This window comes from Astatotilapia calliptera, chromosome 7 (genome assembly GCF_964374335.1).
Source record: "Astatotilapia calliptera chromosome 7, fAstCal68.1, whole genome shotgun sequence".
Classification (NCBI taxonomy): domain Eukaryota; kingdom Metazoa; phylum Chordata; class Actinopteri; order Cichliformes; family Cichlidae; genus Astatotilapia; species Astatotilapia calliptera.
In genome coordinates, this window is record NC_137428.1 from 18,061,832 (window position 1) to 18,081,370 (window position 19,539).

Below are 19,539 nucleotides of genomic sequence, written 5' to 3' on the forward strand. Positions count from 1 at the left end.
ACTTCGACAATGATGCAGCTTGTAATTTTGCCTCTGTTCACCACTAGAGTGGATTTGAAATCAAATGTCAAGATGTAATCGACGTGCAGACTTTCAGCTTTAATTTAAGGGCTTTAACAAGTATACCAGACCTCAATTTTAAAGGGGCTGAAAAGCAATTGGTGAATTTACTGACAAGGAGATTCATAGCAAAGTAAGGTCTGTCCCTCATGATCCTATGCCAAATTAAACAGACTAGTACATGCCCATGCTACAGTACTGCTGGGCCTGTTTGCACTGTTGGCTGTAAAATTTATATGATGTGACCCTTTTTATATTTTATAAAGTGTTGAAAAATTCGTGATTTTAGCCGGCTGCTAAGCAGTTGCTAGGCAGCATGATGGTGTCATAATACCTGATGTAGACAAAACCTTCAGAGGTCTAAGATGAACCTGTGTGGCAAGTTTGGTTGGTCAGCTATTGATTGTCTAGAAGGAGTGTGTGGACAGACAAAGACTTTATATATTAAGAGCTAGAATTAATTTAAAGATTTGAACTTGATTTGGTGACTGGTGACAGGTACTATCAATACGAGGTCCAAAGAGACCACAGGGAGGGAAGTTAGGCCATTATTAGGGTGAAAAATTCAGAGAGACAGCTAAATAGCCAAATTCTTAATAAGGCTTGAGAGATTGTTATTTCAGGGTCACAGAATTGTTTCTTTGGTTAAGAATAACCCTTTTATGATATTGAGTCAAGTCAAAAAGGTCGGCTTGGACATGGCTAGAATATGTTTAAAAGAGTGTGTGTAGTCTTTGGATGAATAAAACTTGTATCAGAATGATGGGAAGCAGAACCTATAGGGATGGAAAGAGATCTAATGATGTGAAGCATACCATATTATCTGTCAAACATGGTGTGAAGGCAATCTTATAGCATGCAAATGTATGGTTGCCAATTGAACCTGTGACTAAAATATATTTATGATGAAACTGCTTCTAGAAATAGCAGGATAAAGTCAAAGGTGTACTGGGCAATGCTCAGTCAAATGCTGCAAAACTGATCAGGCAGTGCTTCATTCGGCGTGACTGTCCGGACTGATAAAGTGTAGGAAATGCCTTGAGTGCAGAGGGCTAAATGCAAACATGCTTACACACACATAAGATATGATTAGAATAAGTCCCTGGGACATTCTGAATGTTTTAGACCAATTCTGAATCACTAGAAGGTCAGTAGATAACAACATTAGATTATTAGGGGTAGGGAGAGAGGTGTTTTGGTTTTCTGTCTCTTACAGAGAAAGGAACAGACACCAGACGAGGTCACAGAGATGCGAGGATCCTCCGTAGCAGAGTCAGACACAGTGACTGCCGAGACATCAACTGGGTCCAAGGGTCATGGCGTTTGGGCTCCAGCTAGTCACCACAAAAGGATGGATCCCATAAACACAGCAATAACCATGAAGGGGTTGGCGGAAATCCGGGAACACCAGACCAACAAAGTTCGAGAGGCTTTTGGGAAACAAGGGGACACCTTCCTGTTCCTTTTTCTGGAGAATACACAGATCGTTGTTTGAAATCGGGGCAGAATAATCCCCTGATCTGTGTTACGACTGAAGGGTTGTCTAACCCCTAAGGTTGAAGAATTAAGAGCAGAGGATCACCCAACTGGACGACACTGGTAGCTGCAGCAATAGAATAAAGGCTGAAAGCAGTGGGAGACAAGGAGAGTGTCATCTGGACCTGCTACTGTTGGAATCATAGTTTTTCTTGCATCTGAATTGCGCAAACACAGAGGTCATCCCACATATGGTTCGCCCCTCAGGGGGACAAAGGACCTCAGGAGTGAGAAGAGATGAACCCGGCCACACTGGGCTACAGGGTGTTTGTGAGGTCATTATTCTAATGACCTCATCAGGGGGAATTGTAAAATTATGATATTATTTTATGCCATGTTATACCCCTAATTAAAGATTGTGAATTATTATGTAGTTTTAGTTTGCATTATTCTCCTGAATTAGAAGAAGCTGATAACTATTGCATTAGTTAAACTGATTTGCATTACATTAAATTGCTGACTTGTTGTGAATGAATGATATTGTTTTATGATGCATTATATTGCTGAGTTATAAGAAATACTGTTTGCAGAAGGTTATTGTCTAATTTGTCTGAGTAGAAGAGAACAGAGTGTGCTGGAGTTTTCTGCCCCATTTCAGCAGGAGCAGATAAACAGGGAGCCAAGGTCGTAGCTCAGGCGCTGTGTGAGAGAGAGCATGTGAATGTTTAGGCTTTTTATGATAAGGTGGAGGCACCAGAGGCTATAAAAGTTTGAGCAATGCTCCACCATTTTGAGATTTTGAGGCTGTCTGCATCAGTGTCCATCTCCCACGTGTGTGATCATTAAATCATCGTTTGACTCAACCCGGCCGGACCAGTGTTGTTATTGTGGTTTTTTCTCTTGTCTCCATCCCCAATATTTGAACCTTAACACAATACAAATGGTTAATGACCCAAAGCATATTGCAAAAGCAACCCCAAGAGTTTCTCAAGGCAAGGAAATGAGATATTCTTCAGTAAGCAAGCCAGTCACCTGATCTTAAACCAATGGCTCGAGCTTTTCAGTTCAGTTCAAAGAGACCTACAAACACACAGCAATGGAAAGTGGCTGCAGTTCTTCTCAACAGAGGAAACAGCATTTGGTGATGTTAGTTGGTTCATGCAAAGCAATTCTTTACTTTTGTGAAGGAGGGCTAGTTACTTTAGAGCCTTTAAAAATGAGGGATTACATATAAAAATGTCAGTAACATGTAAAAGTTTAATGGAATACTTTTGTTAAACCCGTTGAATTAAAGCTGTAAGTCTGCACTTCAAGCACATCTTGATTGTTTGACGACAAACCCATTGTGTGGTCAGAAAAATTCATTTTTAAAAATGAGAAAGGTAGGGAAATTATCAAAGATTTGAGTTACCCTGTAAATGTTGTTTTTGTGCACATTTAACATTATTACTGGTGTTGTCTTTAAAAGTTAATTGTGTTTGTTTGTACGTACCAAAAACAGAGGATTGTCTGTGGTCTTAATGCTAAGCCTTGACTGACACATCAATTAGGATCATGAAGTAATTACCTCTCATTAGGCAGCCTTTGCACAGTCTTACAAAATCAGTTACACCACAGCACTCAACACATGGAGCCTTGTTTCATGAGTCAAGGTTAAAGTCAAATTGTTAGTAAGTGTTCCTATTTAGAGCTTAACACAATTCAGACGATAATGTGCAGTGCACTCGCACTCAAAATCAGCTTCTTTGCTTCTCACCATCGATAAAATCCACTCTCATCTGATGCTTTGTTTCTTAAAACTGCAAACTTAAATGCTGACCTGCTGAAACTTTGTGGCAAAACACAATAAAGAGTCCGTTCTCATCCCTGGGGTGCCGAGTCACAGAACAGAGAGGCACAGCAAGGCTAGAAAGGGCAATTACAAAATGTCATTTAGTCACCATCTGCATAATATGACATCTTCACTTCACAAAGTCACCCTCTTCTCCTTTTGCAAATTAGAAATAATTTAAACTCTCAGCCATATCTGTCTATTCCGAACCTCAGATATAATTTCAAACAGGTCTAAAATGCAAAAGGAAAACATTAAGATTTTGTTTTGCGCTCAAGCGGCGTAATCAGTGACAGTTCATTTGCAGACAACCGGGGTAGTATACAAATGGTTCCACAAAGTATTTCCAATGAAAAAGGAAACACCTGTAACTTACTGTAACACATCTAAGGCGCATAATCATTGTCAGCTGTAATTTATGTTGATACCTTGTCTGTGAATTGTCTGTCATTCACAATCTACCATTTACTATACTATAGTATGGGAAATAAGTGTGTTAGCATATGATGTGTGCAAATGTTCAATTAAAAGTTTATGCGTAAGTAAATTAATGTAATCTTGCGTATCATATTGTACATGTGTACTTACTACATATCTTTAGTTAACAGGCCTGTGAGTTTACGGTGTGAGAAAGTACTTGTCCCCTTTCCTGTTTTTTTTTTGCATCTTTGTCACACTTACATATTTCAGATCATTAAACAACTTTCAATATTAGACAAAGATAACCCATGTAAACACAAAAATGCAGTTTTAAAATAATCATTTTATCTTTTAAGGGGGAAAAAGTTACATATACTTTTCACAGATATGCACAGATATCTTATGTGAAAGCAATTCAGCAGTGCTTAAATTGACCATCAACAAGGGCTTGACTTAATTCGCTGTATTAAAGTGTTTCATAAATGTTAGGCCGACCTCTTCCTATCCTGTATCCATTTAATTAAACAGTCAGCGATTCTAGATATATGAGGCCTCTGAAGCAAAGAAACGATGAATAAAAGATTACCCTGATGATTGAGAGAGCCTTCATACATAAACAGGATGTTTTCATATCAAATATGAGTAATATCTGATAAGGATTTAGATTTTTTCTATATGTAGCTTGCTGTTGGGGTGGAGTGCAAAGAGCCCAGCTATGCCATTAAATCACTGTTAATGAAATAAAGACGTGCAATGGCTCTTCAACATTTCTCTGCTATACTTGTCCTAAGTCTCACTTGCGAAATAGGCCCACACATGCATAAATAAGTACTGCATTTCATTTCTGTCTCAGAGTTGTTTTCCACAGTCCTAGAAATTCATGATGTCTTGTGTTTTGTTACAAAATATTAGATTTAACAAAAACAGTCATCAGTTCTAATTTTAATCCACTGAATTAAATGATCCCATTCATGTTAGAGGCAAATGACCTATTGTTACTGACTGTATTTTGGATATTTTTAAAAGCTTAATATGGTATATTAACAAATTTCCCACGTGTGGGACTAATAAAGGTTATCTTAGCATTTGTATTGTTTCAATTATTTCTTAAAACATACATTTTCCTTATTCCTTTTAAACTGTTAATTGCAATTGATTTTTTTATGAAGTCATCAATACCTACTGTTAATAGAGCATAGTCACACAGACCAAGAAACTGGTTGGTAACTGTAATCTATTAAATTAATATAACCCCAGTCACACAGGCTTAGAGACCAGTCAGCGACCCCCTGGAAACCAACTTTTCCTAGGAAAATGTGCATTCCCCAACCGGTTAACAAGTGGTGGGAACCAGTTGCTTGCTGTAGTGCTGTAGCTCAGTGAAACTGGACACAAAGATGCATATGCACACCTACTTGCTAAGCAGTTGTGAAACTATAAAGAGTGTTATGCAGGAAATGAAGGCCATTTTGCCTTCAAAGTAAAAGTTGCTCTTTTATGAAACATGTTGGCTTCAGGAGGAAAAGAAAAATGTTTATTATAAAAGAAAACAGTTTGTATTTCCAGTTTAAGTTGTGGTTTTTTTTTTTTCAAATTTCACTACAGCTCAGTTGTTAGTTAACGCATATTCATGAGAAGTTAAGTGTCATCTATGCAATTTGTGAGAGACCGAATCACAAGGAGGATTTTAGTGTGGCGCCTTCTTTGTAGCTGATTTGATCCAACGACAGCTGGCAGCCTTCCACAATCAATAAACAACCAATTACTAGTCTTAGTTTTACTGATTGTGACTGAGGCTTTAGCTTTTCAAGCTCTTTAAATCTTATTTCTGGCAGAAAATATTAAACTCCTCAGCTATTTACAGTACTTGCATCAACTTTAATGAACATCTTGAGCAATACGGTTTTCTATTGCTGAGTTTTGCTTGTCAACAACATTAAAATTCCACAGGCACATAATTCAGTTTAAACTGTGACCTGTGGTTCAAGGATATCAGCAAGTCATACTCTTCCTTGTTGCTTTTTCCTCATTGAGTTTTTGCAGTCATATATTGTGCCAAACATTATATTTAGGCTCATTTTGTGGGCGCTGGAGTTCTGTTAATGGGCCATAGCCTTCAGTTTTTACGGTTACTTTGTACATCATAGCTTATGCACAGGGCTGCCACTGCTGGTCAGATCTAAAAATAAAATACATTAAAAATGTTTAATGTAATTCATACCGCTGCTGACAGGTTCTAACTTAATACAAAAAAAAGATTAATGGAGACAACCCCTAACGGTAAGAACACTTCACAGGAAATAAAGATCTACACTGCAGTAGTGTGAGGGTGTTGCACTGGAGTGCTTTGGGACTTGGGTAATTTACAATAAGAACTAAAAAGTTAGCTTGACTTTTGGTCCCTGCGGTAACCAGAAGTGTAATCTTCAGTTACAGCGTACAACTATGTTATATAAATGACAGAAGGCAAAATCAGTGAGTTGGCGCTTGAGAAAAGGGTGCAAGAATATTAAGCACTATAGTTATATTTTTTAGTACGTAAAGCTTAAACCTACAGATAAGTAATTTGGTGTGACACCTTTATGTGTATGTGTAATAAAGACCTAAATAGAAATGTAACCTTTCTGACAGTATTCATTCTGGCTTGTTATAACATCATAGCATTGAGGCTGGTGAGGCCACACCAATGAAAGTAATAAATCACATGTGTCTGAATGAAGCTGTAGCTAGAAGTTATAGGCATCACCTCACTGCATATGTGAATTTCAGCAATGAAGCAAACTGGAGTCCACCAGGGTTCTGTTCATGGCCCTTAAATATTTTCCAAATGAATACTCACTGCCGTACTCTGAACAAGTAAGCAACTGGGTTGTCAAAGAAAAATCACCTCTCAGATACTAATGGACGACCAGTTTAGATACTAATTTATGATAGTCTTCTCTTCCTCCAGCTAACGGACAACTTCACATAGCACCACCGTGGGCAGTGAGGCGCACAGCCCCTCCCCTCACTGGCAGCTGAAGTAGCTGAGGCTCATAACACTGAGTTACTCTTCATGAGGAATTCTGAGAGGTCAGTAAAGCTCCCATTTCAACAACACTGAAGTATTAAATAGTTATCATTAACGTTAACCTGGCTGACGGACACGTTAATTTTACTCATTTCACCATTCGCAACTGCCTGACAGTAACATTAGCTGTCTTTTATCATTAAGGTAGCTGCCAAAGGCTACAGCTCAGTAATAAAACAATAATGTTAACATTGGAGCCTTGGCAGCTAACATTATCATTCCTGCCTGTCTGTAACATTAATAGAGAGTGTTAATTTAACAGGGTACCATGATTATTTGTGCCTAAAAACAACAGAAACAGTGGCACATATCCTAACAACTGTATTTGATCAGCAGCAAAAATATGATGCTAAATGGGAATGGGTACTGAAATCTGATATTAAACAGGCTCCAGGGCAAAACGATTTAAGTATCAGTAAGCTCCAATGTTATCTGTATTATTTTCAATACTGGAAAAAATTAAGAAAATAGATTTACTATTGGTACATAAAAGTTATCTTTCACATTTTATCTGACCTCCTCTGTTACTGATTAAGCCATTAATCCAAGGCATTTCCCCTGTTCCCTATCCTGAGGACAGTTGTCTCTTTATCTCTCTCAGAGCCTGCATGTGAGGGGCGAGGGGAGCTCTGTCTCGCACATACCACACAGATCCTGGTCTTTGTGCAGATGGAGGAGAGAATGAAATGCTCAAAAGTGCGGTTGCACTTTGCTAGAGTCGATGCCGACAGTGTTGTCACAAATGCAACAGATCTTTTGCTTGTAAAGGTGGGAACATGAGAAATCTGTCAAAACATTCAGCAAAAGTGTTCAGAGGCAGAACTGCAGAGTTTTCGACTGCCTAGCTTGTAGTTCATCTGCTCTTGCTCCAGATGTGTTATGCTAGCAGCCTGTTATGCTCGCACATCTAAATAATCAGTTATCTAAAATGTGAACATGGGCTAATGAACAAAGTGTTATGGATATGTGCATTCATTATCAGGTGGTCAAAACGTCATTGCTCACAATTCTAAATCTTAAATTCCCAATTAAAGTTTTTAGATTAGAGTAACACTACAGCACAGTAAACGCTGTCAAATTTAGCTACGTTTTTCAAATTAAGGAAAGAAAATTGAACTAACGAGAAGTACCGCCTGTGTTCTGCTGGTGCTGAAACCTGACCATGAGCTGGATGTATTGCCTCATTGCTATATCCCTATATTTCACGAGCCTTTCCCATCACAGTGATTTATTTGGATGCAAATACGGGGGCTTTGGCGTACCTTTCTATTTGAGGCTGCAAGCACTTACTGTGAAAAATGAATGTCAGTTTTTCAATGATCGAAAAAGATTGGTCCTAAACCCGCTGCAATCACATTTCCCTGTACATCAGGTGATGTGGAAGGGCCTCTCCCTATGTAGCTGGGTGAAACTGTTCTTCAGGGGGCTTGCAGTGCACACAGAGCCATTACTAACACTGGCACAGTCAGCTCTGTGTCATCGTATAAATCAGACGTCTTGGCCACAGGTGGCCCATAGATCACATAGTCACACCACAGTGTCAGGCAGAAACAGCGGATGTGCGCACCACATGCCTTGCTTCCAAAGAGGAAATCAATCACTTGGACTGTCTAAGCTGCTAGTACCACCTCCACTTAGCCTCAGTACCCACTGCACGATGCCACCCACACCAGAAATTAACAGGAGCAAAGGCAATGGACCGTTTTACGTTCTCTTTGTGTGCTCAATCAGCACCCATGTTTTCTTAGCCAACAGGTTCAGAGCAGACTCATCTAGGGAGTTTCTGGGTGATTTTTATACAATGTTGATCTGTGAGCTTTAAAGGTCTGGCTTAACAAAAAAAGAAAAGAAAAAGAAAAGAAAGAAAAAAAAGAAAAAGAAAGGGGGACTGGCAGAAGCAGAATGAATTCAGTAGTTTGAGCTATATGGCTGGCAGCTATGAAATCTATTTACTGCAGAGTAGAGAGACTGAGCCTGATGGGCCAAAATTAAAAGACCATGTAGTGTGAAGATTCTCCACGCACATTTGGGAAATGTATCATCAATAAATCAATGTGGACAGTCGAAACTAAAAGGTGTCTAATTATGTTTACATCCAATGCTCAGTCTGACTTACACACTGGGAAACATTATGTTGTTTTACTGCATTAATGTGCAAATGTGTTTGCTGTTTCTTGAAACATGATGGGCATTTTCTTCCCCCCGTGACCTCGTCTTCAAACACTACAGTGAGCGAGTTGTACCCAGTGGAACATGAGCCCTATTTGCACTTCAAATTAGCTGTTATTTGGCTTTAACAGTCTAAAAAGAAATTGACACAGTCTACTTGGCATTTGATTAGTCAGTGATGGTGTTTGGATTCTCTAGTCGGGAAAAGGAAGTAACTAAATAACACCAGAAAGTCCAATGCTGTCTCACGCTCCTGAAGGTGGTGTCACAATCGATACATATTGATAGATGTGTCACAATCCAGTCCTTGAACACCTCAGTACAGTACTTAAAGTCAGGACTTGGGTGTTGCCCAAGGGTTTAGGAGCATTGCTTTAAATATAGTTCACAAATTGGTTCATTGATTAAGAAAACAACAACAACAACTAAACAAACAATCAAATCAAAACTGATAGTTTTCCCACAAACTGCATGAATTTCCCTTTCTTCTTAAGAAATAAAACCCTTTCTAATCTTCTATGTGCCAAAATAAGTACAAAAAAATTGAAGATGCTTACTACTCTGGATGGTTTCATATATTTATACTTCAACTAAAAGCTGTGATGAAAGAGGTATTGATCTTTACATCACACTGAGGTATAAGGAATGTTTCTCTGCTTATGCGTCTCACCTGTATGAGGCGTCCCTGTTCCGTTTGCAGTGTGTTAAGGTCTTGCCCGAGGCTGCTCTGCCCCCTGCGTAGAGATTCATAGTCCATTTTCAGTTGGCCTGCGTGGGCTGACAGCTTGGCCACCTCCTCAGCCAGACTGACAAGCAGAGCCCGATCCTGTCCTTTCACAGACTTCAAGTCGGAGTCGTGGTCGGTCAGTGAGTGGAGCAATGAGGTCTGCACACCCTCCAGTCGCATAAAGTTACTGTTGTAATCCGGACAGTTGGGGTCAATGAAGATGTTAATGCGAGAGCCATCGCCTCTCTCAACAGTGACCAGGGCATTGGCTTCATCCTGGTTGGTAGAAATGTGGGGTAGGCCATCAGACATGGGTGGAGCCTGATAGTGATTCATGAAAAGGATGGTGCCAGTTACAGTGACAGCCAGCAATACAGCCACGAAGAGAAGGATAGTGCAGAGCAGGTAGCTGCAGCTCATCCTCTGTAAGTCAGAAAGAAGAGAGGGAGAAAGGTAGGCAGAGAAAAGGTATGTTTTAGAAAAGTAAATGCAATTACACCAAAAATGACATTTAAAAAAAAGCTGAGTTATTCAAAAAGAAATGACTTTCTTCAATCACCGGGGCCATAGTTTTAAGTAATGTAACCATATTTCCGTGATAAAGTGTAGTTTTGAATTATTTATGCAGCAAAAAAAAAAAAAAAAAAGATCCCATCAACTGTCGGCCTTATTAAAACTCAAAGAGACAATTTCTGTCCAAAGACCCTGCTTATCATTGGAGTGGTGATGCAGTGTGGGGGAGGATACTAGCCTCATACATGTCTGGAAACCACTCAGGGACCTGAGAGCTCCTTCTTTTCAGTTCTAACATGGAGAAGAAAACAAGAAAACATGAAGAAATTGGAGCTACTGAGAAAGAGTAAAGCAAAGACGATGTGGACGGCCAGTCGGATGCAAATAAATGAGCAGAAACCACTTAGAGAAAAAATGGAGGAACTGTACCGGTAACATAGTCTTCAATAATTGGGCTATAAAATGTTTTTTTATGATGGCCCACTTAGGTTAAGCAATGGATAGGAGAAAGCACTATGGCCCGCCTATATGAATGATTAATAGTTCCTAGCTCCCCAATATCTTTCTAACAAATGAATCACCAGTTGATGTCTAAGTGATTTTTGTTTTTTATTTTCTACAGTCTGTATTTTTTTTTGTTCTCAATGACTGTATGTGGGCTTTGGTTTATGTTAGCATGTGAAAGTGAGAGTGAGCACATTAATATGTAAATTGGCTGTACAAAGCACCGCGAAGCACACTAATAGACAGCTAATGGCCTGCTTTACGAGAGAGGTTTACAGTTCTTTTAATGTGAGGAAAATCAATTGTGTTGTGCAGGAAGTACTCCTATCAACTTTGTTTACCCACAGTCTTTGGATAGAAGACATAAAACGTTGTTACTGCCTGGATATGTGCAGGTGTACATGGGATGCCAATTTTGTAAACCTGAAGCACACAAGACACACAACCAATATGACTACTTCAACCGCACTTGGCTTATTTTATTATTTTCTTTTTAATTCCTGTCTCCAGTAGAATCTGTTGATTACATTTAGTGAAATTTCATGAATCATTGCTTACTAAAGCACCTTAATGTGGCTTTTGTTTTTGAGATACCATTCACATGTGTGTGATCACTGTCGCTGCAAAAACTCTCTTGCGTTAATTTTTTTAAAATGAGTTGCTGTACAGATGTAATGATAAACAATGTTGTTAAAACTACTGACAGCTAAAGTGTCAGAGGGTACCAGGCCTCCATACTTTCTAATACCCAATTTGATTTAGCATCAGAGGGATGGGATGCTTCAGAACATGCTATAAGGCATCATCCTACAGGGCATGGGCAACCATGCCCTGACAGGTAAAAATGATGAGGATCTCAACATTAGTAGGTTAAGGGTGTTAACTGGTGTACAGGTATGGTAAAAAGAAAGTACACCCTCTTTCAATAGTAAGGTTTTACACATTGGGACAAAATAAAAAAGTCCATAGCAGATTTTGAAATGGGAAAAAAGATGCTCTCAGATGAACAACATGTGACATATTTCACTATGACATTATTTATTTAACCAAAAATTAGCCAAAATGCAGGAACTGAAAAAAAACAAAAACCTTTACTGCTTTAAGAGGGTAAGAAGCAATCAGGTGCTGCTAATCAAATACACTTGATTAACTAATCATCAAAAAGTGTGAGCACTTGAGTAAAAGCAGCAGTTTTGTGGGTCTGAGGCATTCAGGTGTTTTAACACAAAGCCAAGGAAGAAAGACATTAGCAATGATCTTTAAGAAACAGTTGCTACTTCATTACGGTCTTATATCCTCCCCATTTGTTTGGGAAGGTAATGAGCCTATTTCCAAAGGACCACAAAAAACCAAAGCGCTACATCTCAGACTTTTTAAGCCTCAGTTAGCTCAATAAATTATAATGCTCATAGAAAAAAAAGGTTACATTTGCAAAGCTGTTTCCTTTGGACACACAAGATGAAAGTGGAAATTTTTGGCTTTAATGCACACCAATATGTTTGGCAAAAACCAAACACAGCATGTCAGCATAAACACATCAAGCCAGCTGTCAAGCATGGTGGTGGAGGCATGTTGATTCGGACTAGTTTTTTTTAGCCACAGGACCTGAGCACTTTGCAGTCCCTTAGTTAAATGGTAAATGGACTGGTTCTTATATAGCGCTTTTCTACTCTATCCGAGCACTCAAAGCGCTTTATGCAGCTAATTCATTCACCCAATCACACCCATTCACACAAGCAATTCTAAGCTTAAGTGCCTAACATTCATACACATTCACACTCCGATGGATGCATTGGAGAGCAACATGGGGTTGACATGCAGACTGGAGCAGCCTGGGATCGAACCACTGACCTTCTGGTTAGTGGCTGATCCGCTCTGCGGAGCTACTTGTTGACCTTGAACTCACACATATTCTAGAGTCAAATGTGGGAGCTTCTGTGTGACAAATAAACTTGGGCAAAAGTGGGTTGGCAAACAGGACAATAATAATAATATTTCCAAGACACCAGCAAATCTACAGCGAAATGGCTGAAAAAGAACAGAACCAAGATGTCAAAGTCCAGACCTAAACTTGACAGAACTCCTATCCGGTTGTTCAGTCTGACGTCACTAGCCGTGTCTGGGCCTAAACTCTGCTGCAGGTCCATATATCAAACGATCACTATGGCATTACTGAGAGTTGAAAAACTGTCTAAAGTCTTTCATCTTTAATAAAATGATCAGACTTCTGTTCTACCAGGTGTAACAATTGAGTTTAACATCCAGGCATCAATGAAAACAGAATTTATGACATTTAACGGAGTTAGAAGTTAGCAGGAAGTTAGCTCGCTAGCTTCTATCTAAATGCAATATAGCATGTCAAGACTGCGGGGTTTTGGAAACAAATTAAAGCGTACAGCTCTGTTATCACTTCCAACATAAATGAAGACAGAAAACTAAACAGTAGTGACGTTTGTAGGGTTACTGAAGTTTGGCTAGCTGGTATATAATGATGTGCTATGTGACCGCTAGCGACTCAGCTATGTTAGCGTAATATAAATAAGCTAACTTTTTTTCCACTCGATAAAAGTTAACGTTAGTGTTCTCGGTGGTCAGGAACAAATGTAATCGCATGGCAGGATGCTGTAAAAGGACCAAACTTCAGCCAGGAGAACAACTGAGATAATCCATCCACAATAGGAGGTTAGTCATTCATATACTGCTGCATGGACTGGGCTGTAGTTACATCCTAAGGTTTGAAAAACTGAGCTTAAATAAATGATTAGTGGTAATAAAAGCCGAGGGAGGTCAACAGTGATCACTGACTGTTTTAGGAGCTTTTTGAGATTAAATAGAAGAAAATACAAAGCATTAAACATGTTAACAACACAAAAGCCATATTAAACGCAGACTACTTTAGGCCCGGAAGTAGGATTCGTCACGTCATCACTTAACGACTGGATAGCAGGGCCCTAAGAGAGCTGTGCATAAATGAATCCCAACAAACCTCAATAAAGTCAGACAACATTGTAATGAATGGGCTCAAATTCCTCCACAATGATGTGACAGACTAAAGCCATCTAGTTACTGTTGCTAAAAGTTCTGAATCTTCTGGTGTACTAATTTTTCAAATGTACTTTTTTTTTAGTTAAATAAGTAATGAGACCGTATAATGTGTCTTCTGTTGTTATCTAATTTAAGAGCTGGTGATGACCAGATAATTTTTTATTATGTCCTAATATGTAATATTTTGCAACATACTGCATACTGTACAACTAGACACTAGATACACTACACACATTTATGCCACTTAATGTTCACTGCATATATGCACATGGACACATAGTTGCATGGAGACCTACATAATTTGACCATAATGCTTTTTTGGGAAAAAGAACATAAAAAAAACTGGCGCATTGCTTTATTTTTTCACCCATATACATCATCGTAGAAATGAGCTCCAGGGGAATAATACTGCACATAGCATTTTTTTTTCGTTTGCTTGCTCTAATTCAACATGTAGGCCTTATGACTATACTTAGAATTTACCTTAAAATCTTTCATTACATATCAAAACTGTGTTTCTCTTTTTTCCAGTTTGTATGAGGTGCGGCTCAGTGATTTTAACTCACTGGGCTTGGCTGTGTCTATGGATGTGTGTGCAGAGGGGTGTCTGTGTCGTACATAATGTGTATAATGGCCTTGCTCTGCAGAATGACAGCAACGTAACATTAGAACGGTTTGCCTGAGTACTATCGCTAGCGGGCCAAGACATCAGTGAAAGCTATCACTGGCACTACACTAAATATTCATTGCTAGCACACTGATTATTAACGTAGAATGGAAAAGATATATGATAGTCATAGTTATGCTGACAGGCAGACCTCTATACATTAAAACATATTCAGAACACAGAGGAGTAGATGTGTTTCATGCATGTTGAACCGTAACTAGACAATGATCGAATCTGTAATAATAATTTAGTCTTGAAAAATTAAGGCTAATATAATATAATTATATGAACTGAATGCAAGAAAAAGTGTTGAGGAAAAAGAGTACATATATATATATTATATATAATATAATATAATATAATTATATGCCAATTATAATTGGCATATAATATATAAATGTGGAGAGACTCCCAACTCGACCTAACTAGTTGCCAACTGGTTTCTATAAAAGAACGTGCCTATGTTACGTTGCCGTGAAATTGCTGTTGTACAATAATCCTATTTTTTTAGGAATCTCTACTTTTGTGTTTACCAGTTCATTTATGGTAAATGAGCTGGTTTTTACATAGTGCTTTTCTACTCTGAGCACTCAGAGCACTTCATATAACATGTCTCATTCACACACATTTATATAAGAACTTTTTTCTACATCTAAGTGCTTGCTATCTAACATTCAACTCTGTGTCTTATTAAGTGTTATTAATCTAATTCAGTCTTATTGAGTCTGTCTTATTGCTGCTCTATTGCTGGTTTGATGAACCAAAGTTGCTTTGATCACTCATACACATACCTGCCGTTCGTCTTCAAAGAAACATTTTCAAAGGGCAACAAAACCACAAATTCATTGCACATGGTTGCAGTAACTTTGGTGTTGCTGCAATCTCAAACCACCATTTTCCCTAATGTGACTGCAGAATCTGTTTTTCATGTTTATGAATACAACAATGAATCAACAAAAGTGCAGTTCAGTGTTAAAGTTCTGTGTTTTGCTAATCTGTCAATCCAGATTTCACCCTCCTGCCCACAGACACTGCATTGTTGGGAAGCATTTGCTGAAATACTGCTGAAAACCTCTCAGTTCACTGATAGAGACACAGTCCTTGTAGAAGTGTGTTACTCAGCACCATCTCGAAATGCCCAAAGACACTTATTTGAAAAGTTTTTTGAACCATTACCAAAAATCATCAAAATTGCATGTTGTGAAGACAGGACACAACTCACTCAGTGTGTCACAGTCAACAGTGCTTTATTATAGTTCTTTTTGGATACCCTGGCAGTTACCCACTGCTCCACCCCACCCCTGCACAAACCACACTTCACCACACACGTATTCCATCAAATCAAAAAAAAAAAAAAAGATTAAAAGGTTTGCTGACTTTTTTTTGTTAAGGCCTTTTTTCTCCTGGGAAGTTCTACTGCTTTGGATGTCAATTTTTCCTACAACTTACAATGTCAATAAAAGACGAGGTCACTTAACAATAACATAATTATGTGTCATTATAGGATGTTTGCTCAAACAAGTACAGGATGAGGATTTATTTATTTTTCAACAGAAGAATAATCACAGGAAATGCACTCATTCTTCTGTTTACAGGTAATATTTTGGTCTGTAGAAACGCACTGGCTCAACAACAAGGTGGTTATTCAGTTAAGTTGATCTTATAATTTTATGATTTTATTTTTTTATTGTGCTGTGGCAAACAATGTTCCCAGTAATAAACATGGCATAGGGATAAGACAACAGAAAAGAAATAGAAAACAGAGCAAGTGTAAAAAGAAATTAACTAACCAGGCATCTTTTCCACTTTAGAAACAAAGGTGGCTAATTTAACCTTTTTTTATGCATTATTAACCAACCAAAATGTTTCTGGAGCCAGAGATTTTCTTTTGCATTGTGTTTTGATGGTCAGTAAAAATGAAATGAAACAGCAACCTGCTTCATGCCCCATTGGAGTACGCGGTCTCCCACCTCAGGTTGAGATTTGTAGTGGCATAATGACAGTGAGAACAGGATGCAAGCAGCCTCTTAACAGTTAGGTTTTTTTTGTAAATGAGACTCTCGATCTCACAGCAGGAGACCACTCTGTAATTAGTGGCTGACTTTCACGTCCTCTCCTTTCTGTACTCAAGCCACACCATGGGATTTGAGAGGAGAACTGGGGAATTCTGATAGATAGATCGGAAAGAAGAGGCAGAGAATTAGAGAGAATTCCTCTCTGTGGAAATGATGTCCTCCCACGCAGGAGAACTGGCAGACAGTTCTTGGACAAAAGGTTTTGCCTGCTCATTAGATAAGCAGGAAACTAGCAAAACTCTTCCAAGCATCCTCACTCTCTCGTCCTCTCTCCCTCTTCTCAAAACACAAACACGCACATGCTGACACAAATCGATGTATACACAGAAGACATTCACGTTGGAGCTGCCAAACTAATACACGCAGAAAGGTACAAAAATATTTTGAAGCTAAACTGGCATGCACGGACTGGTTTTAAAAGAAGTCATGTTCACCATTTCCACCCTCCTTTCATTCACTGGCGGTTTGAATCTGACTCATAACAGCATTCAGTGCAGTTTCTTCATTATAATCTGCTATACAATCAGGCTCCATTTCCCAGTGTAGCCATGACCTCCCCTCTCAGTTCAGAGTATCTGCAGGGTCTTATCCATCTTCCTCTTGTGCGTCTGGGTATTTGAGCTGAGGTTGTGCAATTGCTGCTTCTCAGTGGCAAAATATAATGTGTTACACACAACGATTCATTTCTAAAGGAGTGAGATAGTGGCTGGTGATTAAAAAAATAATTGTCGGTGAAACATAATCTCCTCCACAGGTGAGCAAGTAACTATTCAATGTCTGCCCCTGATTTGACTAAAAAGGAGGATGGTGGATGGTAGTGTATACAGCAGTGCACGTAGTATAGAGGAAGAAATAAGGGGATTTAATTTGTGTCATTATAATATTATACATTATATCAGTTTGGATTATTTTTATTTAGCCATTTCTATCCACTTCAGTGTTTGCTAGTCCCCATATCAACTTACATATTATTCTGCAGAAATCTAATTCAAACTCTAGCCAAAATAATTTGTTTGATTTGTGTAAATTCAACCAGTTAAAAAGACAAATTGCTCAAGTATACATGTGCGTACATGTTGTGATAACGGGGCCTTACCTTAGCTGGGGTCTCCCTGGCTGTTTCTGAATCTGACCAGCGATGTTTGAGTTGAGAGGAGCTGGGCACACATTCACAGAACGTCTGCATGGGACAAACAGATAGGGCCACTAGTGTTGGCGTTTGTTCAAGTCACATGTGCAATCAAGCATGCGTGCACATGCAAACAAACACACACATACATGCATAGACGCACAGGCTTTGGATATATACTCCTGAAAACAAGTAAAGGAATACTTTTTAATCAGGGTTTAGCATCAAGTCAATTAAACTTGTAGGATATTGATCTGGCAGCAGAGGTTTGGTGTTAATGAAATTAAAAACAGGTGCACTAGAGGGGTAACAATGAGCACCCACAATAGGAATGGTTTTACAGGTGGAGGCCACTGACTTTTTCCCTCCTCATCCCTTCTGACTGTTTGGCTAGGGCCAGTGTCACTACTGGTACTGTGAGCTGAAATCTGGACCGTACAGAGGGTGCAAAGGTCCTAGCACATTGGACCTTGAGGGGATTGAGGGGATTTCAAGAGACAGGCAGTTATTCTAAGGGAGCCGGACAGAGCCATAGAAGGTCCTTAACCCATCAGCATGACCAGCATCTACTCCTTTTTGCAAGGAGGAACAGGATGATCACTGTCAGAACTACAAAATGACCTCCAACAGACCACTGGTGTTAATGTGTCTGAGAAAACAATCAGAAAAAGACTTTATGAGGAACCTACATCCTCTAAAGGGCTTCATGGTCACTGCAGAGCACAATGAAACCAGATTGGCATTTGCCATAGAATACCACAATTGGTGCCAAAACTTGCACCCTGTGCTTCTAATAGATCACAGCAGGTTCACCCTCAGCACACCTGAAAGAGTCTGGATAACCATGGTGAATGTTATACTGCCTGTAACGTCATTCAGCATGACTGGGTTGGTAGTAGGTCACTGATCATCAGGGGAGGAATAACCATGGAAGGACGCACAGACCTCTACAGCCAATGGGCAACGGCACCCTGACTGGCATTAGGTATCGAGATGAAATCTTTGGACCCACTGTCAGACCTCATCCTGGTGCAGTGGGTCCTGGATTCCACCTGGTGTCCAACAATGCTCAGCCTCACGTGGTAGGAGTGTGCAGGCTGTTCCTGGAGATTGAAGGAATTGATACCAATGACTGTACCCCCACACTCGCCAGACCTAAATCTAATCGAACACCTCTGGAACTTTATGTTTTAGGCCGTCCAACGCTGCCAGGTTGCACCTCAGACTGTTCAGGTCTGTCAAAATGGAGTCTGCTGCAACCTTTTTTCCACTTTGATTTTCGGGATGTCCGAATTCAGCCTTCTGTACAGTAGATTCATCATTTTCATTTCCATCAAGTGATGTGGCATCCTGTCATTCCACATTACCCAATCCAATGTCAGTATAAATATTCAGCATGACTTTTCAAACGTTTCCTTTACATCTCAAACGTATCATTAAATTCAGTTTTTATGACAGGTTCAATTTCCAGAAATCATGGACAGAGTTTCTTCTAAAATAGAAAATATCAAAAAGTAACTTTTAATTAACTGCATGCGGGGAAAACACTGTGTGCAAGCAGCACTTATTCATACAGGTAAATGTGTGCAGTGTGAAATTTGAACATGCTTCAGGATACAGTATGTGCCTAGTGCTGCTTATATGTGTGTTTGTCTAGCGGTTCTAGCTGCTACACAGATAAAAGCAGAGTAATTACGGAAGTGTGAGCTTTCTAACTGCTTCCAGAGACCACGTTATTCCATGACCTTAAACACTACTCCTCCCCCACTGGAATTGCTCAATTAGCTAGGGACAATAACCCCAACACAAAAGCACACATCCCCAATCCCAGCTGAGTACTTAAGAATGGATGC

General features: G+C 39.3%; 1 protein-coding gene across 2 annotated transcripts in view; it reads right to left on the reverse strand.

Moving 5' to 3' along the window:
• The window catches only part of fibcd1b (fibrinogen C domain containing 1b), a 119,269-nt gene that overhangs the window by 71,770 nt on the left and 27,960 nt on the right, over window positions 1-19,539 (reverse strand). The window contains exons 2-3 of one of the 2 annotated variants that reach the window (XM_026173348.2): window positions 17,654-17,737; window positions 9,697-10,176 (exon numbers count right to left, since the gene is read on the reverse strand). In XM_026173348.2, the coding sequence (XP_026029133.1) occupies window positions 9,697-10,176; window positions 17,654-17,737 (564 nt within the window). The remainder of the gene's footprint in view (window positions 1-9,696; window positions 10,177-17,653; window positions 17,738-19,539) is intronic. The other variant, XM_026173349.2, reaches the window with a different exon arrangement.